We start from the raw sequence: 12,672 nt of genomic DNA on the forward strand, positions 1-12,672 counted from the left end.
TACTCTGTGACTGTCAGCTCTCTTCTCGTGTACACACCCCCACTGGAGGCCCGGGAGTGGGTGCTGTGGTCCTGAAGCCTGTGGGTCATCACTCTTGGCCTCTCTTCTGGGGTCGTGTGCTGCCCAGCTTCTGCTATCTCCACTGTGGCTGCTGCTGCTGCTGCTAGAACCCCACAGTGCTCCTCTTCTTCCTCTTGGAGGTTTTATTGTTCCTTCTCGACACTTCGCTGTGACATCATCAGGACAGAATCTTAATGTTCTTTTTCTTCCTTCATGCTGATCGAGAGGAGAATTCTCACTTTTGATTTGAGAAAATTGCCCTCGCTTCTAGAATTCTGAGGGCCTTGGACAGGGAGCTCGGAGTTCCAGTTGTTTCTCCGCTTTCTCCTTGAGATCCTCATTTTACTTTTGGCACACCGCTATGTTCAGAATGCTTGTCACCAAGCCCCGAACCTTAGGGAGACCCTTGTAGAGAGGTGCCCAGGCCTCTTCCCTGGAATGACAAGACACTGGGCTGGATTCTCCCCCCAAGGTTTCACTGTGACTCTGGGTCTCTTATTGCTGTTGTTCCTGCTGTATGCCGCATGAGAAGGGCCAGGCCAGGCTTCAGTTTCCTTTTCTGCATTGCCTCACTCACCCGCTTTGTAGGTTCTGGTCCTGGTTCCATAGCTCCTCTCTGTTGTGTCCTCTGTTTCTCGCTGTGGGTACATATAAGGTTGTGCCCTCCCAATCGTCAGTGTCCTCTTAATGTGGCTCTGAAGGTGGAGGTGGAGTGAAGAATACAAGATGAAGATGAATGATAAATAGAGGATCTCTTTGATGCCTACCCCTGTGTATGGTATTGAAGATCGAACCCAGGGTTTTGTCTCTCTTGCTGGTTTATGTCCGTAGCTTTTGAATTTTTGAATGAAGATCTCACTACATACTGTAGGCTAGCCTTGAATTTGTGACCCTCCCGCTCTGGCTTCCCTAGTGCTGGGATTACAGGTGGAAAATAACATACCCGAGTCTTATTTTGTTTAACGTGTGTGTATGTGTGTGTGTGTTCGTAATGTGTGCAAGTGCTCACATGAATGTGCATGGGGAAGTCAGAGATTAATATTAGCTATGTTCCTCAGTTGCTCTCCACCTTTTTTCTTTTTTTTTTTTAAAGATTTATTTATTTATTATGTATATAGTATTCTGCCTGAATGTATGCATGTGAGCCAGAAGAGGGCACCAAATCTCATTGTAGATGGTTGTAAGCCACCATGTGGTTGCCGGGAATTGAACTCAGGACCTCTGGAAGAGCAACCAGTGCTCTTAACCTCTGAGCCATCTCTCCAGCCCACCTTTTTTCTTTTTTTTTTCTTTTTTTTTTTCTTTTTTTTTTTTTTTTTTTTTTGCAAGAGGCTTTCATTGAATTTTAACAATCTGGCTAGACTAGCTGGCCAGCGATTCCCCAGGAATCCTCTTGCCTCTGCTTTCCCAGCTCTGGGATTGTAAGTGGCTGCCACTGCACTTTGCTTTGTGTGCGGGTGCTTGGGGCTAAGCTCGTGCCTCCATGCTTGTAAAGCAGACCCTTCACCAACCGAGGCATCTCCCCAACCCCTGGTTTAACTTTCTAAGTATTACCTACTTACACATTCAAGTGACCCTGGCATCCCACACGCCGACTTCAGGGCCCAGCTCCACTCCGTGGCCCCCAGAGCTCAGTGCCTCATTTTGTGCAGCAGCTCTCCTAGGTCCAGGACCTGTGAAGAAGGGTGGGATAGCTTTCTTTCAACCTTGGCTGGCATGGAATCCCTTTGCCTCAGTCTCTCTCTCTCTTTTATGTTTCTCAGGGCATTTATTTTAATGTTAACTCTAAGAATAGTGTTTAAGACACAATCAGTAATTTTTTTCTTTTGTTGTTTGCTTTTTTCACTTATTTATTTATTACAATTTATACACTTTGTATCTCAGCTGTAGCCCCCTCCCTTTCCTCCCTCATCTCCTCCCATGCCTCTCTCCAAGTCCACTGATAGGGGAGGTCCTTCTCTCCTTCCCTCTGACCCTAACCTATCAGGTCTCATCAGGACTGGCTGCATTGTCTTCTTCTGTGGCCTGGTAAGGCTGCCCCCACCTCAGGGGGAGGTGATCAAAGAGCCAGCCACTGAGTTAATGTCAGAGACAGCCCCTGTTCCCCTTACTAGGGAGCCCACTTAGATACTGAGCAGCCATGCTGAGACTCATACCTAGTCTTCTTTTTATTTGGCTTGGAACTTTAAGTTGTGGGTGAGTAGCTCACACCTGCTGAAGCCAGCTTTCCTCAGATATGTAGCTGGACAGCTCTGGGAAAGGCAGACACACCTAGCTTATGATTACCGTTGGTGCATTGATCTCCCCGGTCCTATTATAAGTAAGCCTATTCAATATCCTTACCAACCGCTTGTGAATGCCATGGATGTGAACCCGTAGAATATAGTAACAAACAGCAAGGGGGACAATGATATGATGCTCGTGACCAGAAATGAAATGCCTGCTGTTGGCATCAAACCTGAATTCCAAAGGGGAAAAGCACAGACCGAGGCTGCAGTGAGGCTGGAGAGGACCACACAGTACAGAAGTGGTTCCAGCGTCAATTCTGCAGGGGTTGAAGCTGAAGAGACTGGTGATAGTACATTTGTGGACTGTGAGCATAGAAAACCAGTGATGCACTTGGAATATAATCTGGTAGCTCTCATTTTAAACTTAGTGTCTGTGCAGACGTACATGCTAAGTATTATGAGCAGAATATATATGTGTATGTTAAGTATTATAAACAGACCAGGCATACAATTCCTCATAGGACCTCCTCTGGGATGCCTGTTGTAAAATGGACCTTCTTTGTATTTCTTTGCCTCTGTTGTACGTCATCCCAAAGTCATCTCTGTTGGTACGTATCTGCCCTCTATAGGCCTTAGACTTGATCATTTCAGAAGCATTTGCTGCTCTGCTGAATGAGAAAAGAAAGGCTGCCAAGGGCCTGTTTCTAAGGTCAAGGCCTTGGGGTTCAGAGCTCATACTCCACTATGTTTCTCTTTCAGGTAGGTGAGCTCCAGCCAAGCCAGCCTTGCCAGAGACCTCCAGTTTTGGTGCGTGGTGCTCTGAGCCACAGTGCGCTTCAGCATTTGGATCTATGGACCTGCTTTGAACCATAGAGCCTGCCTATGGGGGAAGGTAAGTTGCCCTGAAGCCTGTTCTGTCTGTTTGTTCATGGGCATGGTGGTAGCCAAAGCCAGGCTCACCTTTAAGGAACACCCATGTTGCTAATTCTACTGTTCTTTGTTTATCCTGCTCCATGCTAGTTGTCCCTGAGGTTCTGTATATACTTTGGACTCCTTCCCAGAGCTGTAAGCCAATTGTGCTTTTACACCCTCAGACCCAGTCCACCCCCCGAGGTTGCCCACACAGGCTGCATCCCCTCCTGGAGTTGCCCTGAGCAACAAGGAATCATGAGGCAAGCACAGGTTTTAGGGACTAGAGAACAGAAGTCTGTGCCAGAATACTGGTGGTCGCCATGGGGTTTTATCCCTATTTTCTGTTTTCTGATACTATGGTAGAAAGAAGTATTTATTTGGGTTACCCATTGTCATTCATAGTGCTTTCTGATGATATGGATAATTGAAAGGGCAGGTGCTTTTTTGTTGGGCACCTGGCAGTGAAGAGAGGCTTCTGCCATTTTGTACCTTTGGATGAGCACCACGAGTTCTGGAAAGCAAATGACAGTGGGAGAGGTAAGGCCACAAGGTTACTTTTCCTCCTCCTTCAGTGTCCTCCAAAGGCTGACTGCAGCCCAGGCCTTCGTGTTTACCTGAATCCTCATGGGCGCTCCCAGAAAGGGTTTAGAAAGGGCCCATGCAGCAGTATGGGCTGGTGGACAGAGGTGGACAGACAGTGGGAAAAGGTGTGGACAGACAGTGGGAAAAGGTGTGCACCTAGGCCCTGCATGCAGGTAATGGAGGAGCCACAGAGCAACTGACTGGAGGGTTAGTTCTTGGGGGGGGGTCTCTCTGGTTGAGTAGGAGAAATATTTTGGGGAGCAATCTCTAAGCCACTCCCTCTGTTAAGACTCTGTCCTGGCCTGCATGCCACTTTGGGGCCTTACCCAGTCCTCAGGGAACTTCATGGATTGGCCCTTGTTGGGCCAGGCTGAGCTGGGCAGTAGGACTATGGGTTGTTGGTCAAGTGGGGAGAGGGTTTGCAGAGTCAGGGCCTCAGGTATAGGTGCGCATCAAGAGGGAGCAAAAACAGCTCATCCTAGGCCTTTTGACTTTTTCTGAAGAGTGTAGTTTTATTCATCCAAGATAGAGAGGAAATAACAGGCCAAAGGAATGATTCTATCCAGTTGTATCTTGGTGACCTAATGAGTGTATTGGAATTACTTACAGAAGCATGGGTAGAGGGTTACTTGCAGGAGCATGGGAAAATTATGGGCTGGCAGCTATACACCATTGAAGACTCTCTATATACCTCCCACCCCACCCCACCCCACACAATTACTGGGGTAGAATACTTATATACGCTTGGAGAGGAAAGGGACCTGGTGGGCCTTATGAACCTGGTGAGTTCTCCACTCCTTCTGGGAGGCAATGTTAAAGGGCCCAATTTTGTGGATCTTGTAACGCTCCCATAGAGGTAATCATAGATACTCTGGTTTCAAGATGTTAAGGGTGTTGGTATGCCTGGAGGTCCGAGTTCTATAGCACTGTCTCTGCTGGGTCAATGTCCTGGGTTGGCTAGGTTCCCACTGCTGTCTGCCTTAATTCCCAGGTGAGGTGAAGAGCTCCCTCTCCCACTCCTACCCAGAGGAGGCTGATCCTGATAGGCAGTGACTCATCCCTCTGGAGAGGCCTTGGGTCTGTGACAGTTGGTGTGATCAACAAGGTCCTGAGGGACCTGGTTCTTATAGCCATCTCCCTGCAAGGCCCAGAGCATCCCTCTAGGATGTACGGTGCCCTGAATGAAGGTCCATGGTCTTTCCCAGGCACACATTCCCTGAATGAGTGGCCATTCAGGCTCATGTACCAGCAAGCCTGAATGTTGGGATTGCAGGCATGCCTACCTGACACGATTTATATAATTTCGAAACAGAAATTATATGTTATAAATATACATGCCAGGGAGATCACAAGACAAAGGGGCCCATTCCCAGGACTAGATAACTAACTCATAACGCACATATATCTACTGCTTGTAGTTCTAGAGTACGGAAGCCCAAGATCAAGGTGCCAGGACACCAGTTGGGTTATGTTGGTGGATGTCATAGCCTAATCACCTTTCATAAGCTCAGTTACTGTCATGGTGGAGATAGATCTCGTGCACTTCCTTGTTTTTTTTTATTAACTTTTAAAATTATTATTTATTATAATTTATTCACTTTGTATCCCGGCTATAGCCCTCTCCCTCATCTCCTCCTGGTCCCACCCTCCCTTCCCTTTCCCCCTCCTTGTCCTTCCCCTAGTCCTCCTCCCCTACTATTAGGTGTAGCCTGTTAGGTCTCATCAGGACTCTCTGGACCCTCTTTCTCAGTTTTTTTTTAAGGCAGGGTCTCACTATATAGTTCTAGTTGGCATGGAACTTGGTGTAGACCAGGCCAACCTTGAACTCACAGAATTCTGGCTGCCTCTGGCTTCTGAGTGCTGGATTTAAGGTGTGCACCACCACACCTAGCTGTAGATTGATTTTTCAACATACATGTTTGAGGGGAAATATATACCCCAAACCTTAGCAATATTATCACATATTGTTCAATACACCAACTCAAATACCTGGCACATTCACCTACTGTAGACCCATTATAGTCCTACACACTAAAACATAAAACGGAGTACCTGAAATCTCATCTATAAAGTGAAATACCAGGAATTTGGTACCACTACTTAAACCTAAATGCATTAACATAGGAAAGTATGTACTGTGAAATACTAAATGCAAAAAGGGAGGAAAGATGCGGGCACTTTGGTCCTGTTTGGTTTAAACGCTACAATGATGGAACCTAGGTAGCACGCCTCCCAACATCGCAGATCCCAGGCTGGCAGTCTTTCTGGGGGGCACTTACTTTCACTATTTCTCTGTAGTGGATGTCCATTGCTTGTATTATTTGCTTGGTGGGGCTTCAAAACTCCCCTTTCCTTTCTGTGCTGTGGAGGGCATTGCAGAGTTACTAGCAAAATCTCTGCTCGCAGTGATCATCTCCTTCCACTGTACAGCCTGCCTTCTAGTCCAGCCCATAGCCCTTCCTGGCCTTCTCCTTCTCATAGACACTTGCTTGTGTTCTGGTCGTTACCTCCCCTGATCTTCTAAAAGTTGCTGGGATAAAGTTAGCATATGAGTACCAAGAAGTGTGAAATAACTGCTCTCACCTCCTTATTTGCAGACATGCCCAGTTTGATGGTGGCCACTATGTATGCTACCCCTCCATTTAGGTCTCAGGTACTTGAGCCTCAGGGTCCTGACTTGGTCTCTGATCCTGCATATCACAGCCCACAGCTGGACCACCTTAAATGACTTGGCATGCTCATCCGCCTCTGAGTGTTTGTATAGACTTGCTTCTCAGGGCTGATTACAATTACTTATAACTAAGGAAGGCAAAAATTTCCAGTCTGCGGTCATAGGGGGTACCTAAGTACCCCGCAGCGAGGAATTTCCTATCAACTTGCAAGTACATGTCCAGTCAATCCAAGGTAACCCCTTAGTCAATGGCTAATGACCTGCCTCTGCCCAAGCTGTGCATGGCTGGCCAGCCCAATGGCAGTGTCTATGTAAAAAGCTGTGTCTGGATTAACGCTGGCCAATCCCCCCTCCCCATTTCAGGCTGAGCTGCTATGCATATGTCCTGCAGGCACACTGGCTTGTTCAGTCCTGTTGGGGGCAGGAGCCATCGAAATGACAGCCAGGAGTGCTGGGTGCCCCTCCAAGGGCACAAGGGGAGCTGGGCGAAAAGTAGGTCACATGTGCCTGGGCGATGTCACGCGGTTCCCACCCCAGGCCAATGGGATGGGTGGCCTCTTTCGGTTGAGAACAAAACATCACTCTAATTTTTCTCTGTTAGCATTTCATCTTCTCTAAACGGGGAGAGTAACCATCTGTCTGGTTCCCACATCCAACTCGATCCTCTTGACCCCACAGGGCTGCTTTGTTCTGAGGTAAGGGGATTCTGTGGGCCCGGGTGAGTGGTCACCAGGGCACAGGTGGCTAAGACTGACCACCTCTCAGCTCAGATCTTCAGGTGGTGTGGCAGCGCATGTCGAGGTCACATACGTGAGGTGTCGGGAGAAGGTGCCAAAGGAAATGCCATAATGGTGCACAGGGCTCTGCCGGGAAGCGGGAAGAGTAGAGTTGGGTGGTCTGTACCAGCGGCTTTAGACATGTAGACACTGGATCCTCTGCTTTCAAAGCGCAGGCTCTTGGGGGAGGACCAATGCCGTTCTAATGTTCTTTATATTGAGGGGACATTATTTACCAAAAAAGAAAAAAAAAAAAGAAAAGAAAGAAAAGAAAAGAAAAAAAAAAACATACAATCTCACGGTCAGAAATACCAGCTGTGGAAAGGAATATCATCTCTAACCTTGGTCCTATGAGCATCCTTAGGATCAAGGACCCAATGCTCTCTGGCTCAACTAGCTCCTTCAGTCACATCTTTGTTGGAGACTTCAACCTCTGAAGTCACTCAGAAAGTTATTTGCTTCCACGGGCAAGAGCACGATGAAGCCCAAATTTCCGAACTGAAATATCCAAAAATCAATGCACATATATTATTAATAAATGGAAAATGTACATTTTAGAGTTTATTTGTATTGAGCAAATATGAATTGTCTAATTCCAGGGCAGGTCATTGAGCATGAGCATTAACATGGTTAAGCGTGTGTGAGTGTGTAATAGTTTTTTAAATATTTGTAAAGCTAATAGGCATTTTACAGCTTATAAATAACAAAATTTCGCATTTTTTGCTTGCCCTGTAAATGAGCCCAAGTGTTGAGCTCAAGTAGATGAGCTCAGGATGTTTGGATGTGAGTATTTGACAAGCAAGTTGTAGCATGTATATGTTTGCAGGATCCGGTTATGTCTGCCAGTCAGACACAGGGAAATACTTCCAGAAATCGTGTATCAGAATAAGAATTGTAACAATTTAATCTGAGTGTGTTCTACCAGGATTTTTTTTTCCCCTTTCAGATGAAATTTGTGCTTATTCTAGTTCTTCAGGGAACGTGGGTATGTGGCCAGCATTGTGAGGATTCGCACAAGCACCTTGGGATATAAACTGTTGTCTATCTCCATTGTGTGGCACAGTAGCTGTGCCTCTGAAAGCAAAGCAAGGCTCACAAGGACTCCCTTTATGATCAACCTGCAGCCTCAGAATGAATCCTATGTGAGATCTTAAAGCAGTGGTTCTCAACTGAGGGTCGTGACTCCTCTGGGGGCCACACAGCAGATATTTAGATTAGGATTCCTAACAGTAGCAAAATTACAGTTATGAGGTAGTAACAAAATAATTGTATAATCGGGGGTCACCTCAACATGAGGCACTGTATTAAAGGGTTACAGCATTAGGAAGCGTGAGAACAACTGTCCTAAAGAATGAATATTTCTTTAACTATTCTGCAATCTTGAGGAAACAGAGAGGTTTTTTTTGTTTGCTTGCTTGTTGGTTTGACTAAGACAGAGTAGAACTGTGTAACATTTTCCATATTTGTGGCTGTGAATGTGATTCCTGGAGAAAGCCCCATACTCAGATGCATTTTCAACACTGGCTCTTTGTGCCTCCCGTAACATGTATCCCAGAAAGTAGGCTCTAATGCGAGTTCTTATCCATAGCATGTGAAGACAGAGGTGTACAGCTGTGGCAACCATACATGTTCATGTGACATTTGGAATTGAAACATTCCCCATCAGTTCTCAGGTGAGGGCTGAGGGAAATGAACCCACGCATGGTATATGGGTATGCTTTATGACCCTTGTTTTCCTGTACCCATTAGGAAAGATATACAAATATAAGCTATGGCAGAAGCAATAGGTCCGTGTCTTGTGGTGCTGTGCAGAGGAGCATCCTGATACAGGCTGGAGTGCCTGCCTGTGTGCCTGTCCTACGCCCCTTCTCCCGCACCCACTGGAATGGCCCTTCCTGTGCGCATCATCATTTTCATGGGGTTGAGCTGTGGTCGATGTGGGACTTAAAGAGCCACCTGTAGAGTTAGGTCTGACAGAGTCTTGAAACCAGTCATCATCCCATATTCTATATGTGAGAGGGAGAGAGCTGAGTCCTGCTCGTGGGCCCGAAGCCTCAGTGAAGCATTCTTCCACCCAGCACAGAGGCCTGGGGAGGATTGAGGTGAGGAGCACCACACAGCTGGAGGCCCCTGGTAAGACAGCTTTACTCCCATGGAGTAAGCTTCAGAGGGAAGGGCACTCAGAGGACTAGTGTCCCAGTATTGGGAGCTGGGGTCAGGAGGTCCCCGTGGTTCTGGCACTTGCCAAGTACCTTTTGTGATTAGTAATGGGTGAAAATGTCTGGCTGTCACTTGACAGCGCAGTGGCCTTGTGAAGGAGGCTGGGGCAAGGCTTCATTTGTCCCTTCAGTTGGAGTTGGTGGTAGTGTTTTGTCCCCTGAAATGGGCAGAGGTAGGCCCAGTATCTAGCAGTCTCTGAAGGCCTGCTGTGACTGTTTTCTGCTTGCCACTTGCTGCTTTGGGGCCCTTAGGGAAGGACTGGGAGAATGCTTCTTACATTGCAAAGTTGTAGGTCTGCTTCCATAGAACCTTCCACTATCCCTTTCAGCCTCCCTCTTAATCGTGGTTTCTGCATTGCGTCTTGTCTGCTCTGCTTATGAAACAGAACAGGCCTCTGGTTATCCAGGTGTGAGCCCCGAACCCGCACTATCCCCTTAATGCCTCTGTGGAGATGCAGATTCTCCACTGCCTGCCCCCTCAGATCAGTGGAGTCAGGGCCTCTGGAGCCAGGTAGGACAGGCTCCCAGGTGGTATAGGTAATGCACATTCTGAGACTGAGGACCCCTGGTGTGAAGTGAAAATTTAAAGGGAGGGCTCCTGATGCAGCTGGAGTTGGGTGTGGAGGGTCTGGACCCGAGTACCAGGTCTGGAAGAGCAGAGGACGCTGACAGCGATTACCTGGCCTTTGGGGCCAGGCCACATTGCTTTAGTTGTGTGCAACCAGAGCTTTCTGCAGGAAAAGACGTAGGCTGCCCCACCTGCACCTGTGTGGGGCTCAGAGGCTTAGGGAGATCAGGAACCTACTTGCTAGAACTCAAGGAGAGTTTAGCATAAGCCCAAGGCCAGTGCTGGAGCAGGAACGATGCTGCAGAAGCTGCAACTCCTGCTGATTCAGGACCTCCATTGGGACGGACATACAAAGACCACTCAGTGGAGTAGTCTAGAGAGGTGAGGAGACTGCATTAGCCACATTTAGTTTCTCTAGGCAGATGGTCTTAGTGAAGAAAGGGCCTGTCTGGGCTGGGAAACAAGCCTGGCAAAGCTGAGGACTGAAAGGGAAGCCTAGGTGCAAACTCTGTCTTCCTCCTTCATGGGCTCAGTTAGTAATATGCTCATGGACCCTGCAGTCAGTCTCCAGAACCCACTTTAAAAAGACTAGGCACGGTGGTGCAAAGACTCCAGCACTGAAGGGGCAAAGACGAGTGGATCCCTGGGAACTCTCTGGCCAGCCAGCCTAGTCTACGTGGTAAGGTCCAGGCCAGTAAGAGACTAGTTTCGAAAAAACACAGTGGGTTGTACCTAGGAACGACACCTGAGGTTTTCTCTGGCTTGCATGGGTGCAAGCCTGTATGCATGCAAGTGTGCAAACATACACACACACACACACACACACACACACACACACACACACACACACGAATGCTATCAGGAAATAATCAAAATGTTCCATAGAAATAAAGGAGACAAGTGAGAAAGTATGGTTTTGTTTTGCTATAATCAAAGTGACATTTAGATCACTAAGAATAAATAAGCTGGTCAGTAAAAGCTATTGGGTCAATTAGAGATCTGTGTTTTAAAGTACTAAGTTTAAAACTCCATACAAATTTTGGGGTGGAATAATGAGCTCCAGGTATTGAAATTGTGTGTCTTTTTGAGGAGGCACTGTGGGTGACCCTCGACCCCAGAAGGCATGAGCTCATGGCGGACAGCAGGTACACTGCCAGCTTGTCATTTGGGTAGCACCTTTCAAAATGCGGCAGTGTTGCAACAAAGCACAGAACCCTGAGCGGCCAGACAGAAAAGAGTGCAGTTCTTAGGGAATGCGTAATAGGCGCGAACTGCCAGCCAGCGTCCTGCATGGTGGCAGGAGTCAGGACAGCAGCGTGCCCACATGCCCTGCAGGCTTGGGTCAGGTGTGACCTGCAGTGCTCTGTAAAACACGGCTGGTCATGTCTGCCAACATTTTAGTGTAAATACTCATTTGTCCTACAGTTTTTGCTACAAGCCAAGTCTTTTCTCTTTACTGCACATGTCTAGAACATTTGTCACATATGGTTTATTGAAAAAAAAAAATAGGAAGACCTTTAATTCTCACAGTCAGGACATGTGAAACCTGGGTGAAGTAGGTCCTGACATGGCCCCTTAGAGACCTCAGCCTCCAGGCTACAGGACTTCTTTCCCTGGCCCAAACAAGGAGCTGCTGATGCCATCAGTAGGAGACAGCAATTGTTTGTGTTGGTGCTCGTGCGGTAGCGTTCTGTTTTGCAATGTTACCGACTGAGACCCATGCCTGTCACACAGCAGCCTGGTTGAATCTCAGTGTCAAAGAAGCCAGGCACAGAGGGGATAGAGGTGGCGGGTGGGAGCCATTGGTGGCTGCCTGGCAGTGTCTTACTTTGGATGTGAATGCTCTAGGTTACAAATTAGTATTGTATGGTAAGTGTTGTGTGACATTTGAGCTATCTGCTTCATATTTTTTCCATGCTTGTGTCTGTGCCTAAGGTGTAGGTCCCAGACAGACCTAGTGTGGTACACTGGGACACGTGGCATGTAGCTAGCTGGAGTCCCTTCCAGAGTAGTTCTTCTGTTGGGCTAAGAGAAGCCCCTGTTCTGGACAACTAGAAAAGTGTGTTCTGACACTTCTGACACTGTTGTTGGCTGACCCCGGGAATACCAAGGGGCCCACGCTGTATAGCCACAGCACCCAAGGATCCCAATACCCTTGCACTGACCGGTCCCTAAGACTGAACAATTCCTAGTGTCCAAAGACCTTGGGGCCGGTGGCACCAGGAAAAAAGGAGGAAGGGCCTGTAGCTGAGTTGACACCTGCCTCATTGCATCTGGTAGGGACCACACCGGGTCTTCTTTAGATCCTGCTCGGTAATATTCTTGTTTAGCAGCCTCCAGAACCTAGCTCTTCCTGGTAGGAGAGCCTCGGTAACCAGCTTGGGGCTCTTAAACTGATTTTGCTTCTGCAGTTTCATGAATCTACATTTGTGTTTTGGCAAGTGAATGCAGCGTATATTTTTCATCGACATATCTATTTCTCTGTCTATCAGTACACTGAAATGAAAATAAGCCAAATGCATCCAAAATAAATTAAACAAGCAGCAGTGAGGCTTTTGGGATTAGGCCGTGAGCGGATTGAAGCCAGAGCACTTCTTGGGGTTCTGTTGTCCTGGGGGATTAAGTTTAATCCTGAGCTGTGCCAGGGAAGCAGAGC

General features: G+C 47.5%; 1 protein-coding gene across 10 annotated transcripts in view; it reads left to right on the forward strand.

Annotated features, from left to right (window-relative positions):
- The window catches only part of Pcbp3 (poly(rC) binding protein 3), a 188,767-nt gene that overhangs the window by 122,627 nt on the left and 53,468 nt on the right, over positions 1-12,672 (forward strand). For all 10 annotated transcript variants that reach the window (XM_060369310.1, XM_060369309.1, XM_060369311.1 and 7 more), the window contains one exon: positions 3,048-3,180. In XM_060369310.1, coding sequence (XP_060225293.1) covers positions 3,171-3,180 — 10 coding nt within the window. In that variant the 5' untranslated portion in view covers positions 3,048-3,170. The remainder of the gene's footprint in view (positions 1-3,047; positions 3,181-12,672) is intronic.

This window comes from Meriones unguiculatus, chromosome 16, assembly GCF_030254825.1.
Source record: "Meriones unguiculatus strain TT.TT164.6M chromosome 16, Bangor_MerUng_6.1, whole genome shotgun sequence".
NCBI classification, from domain to species: Eukaryota; Metazoa; Chordata; class Mammalia; order Rodentia; family Muridae; genus Meriones; species Meriones unguiculatus.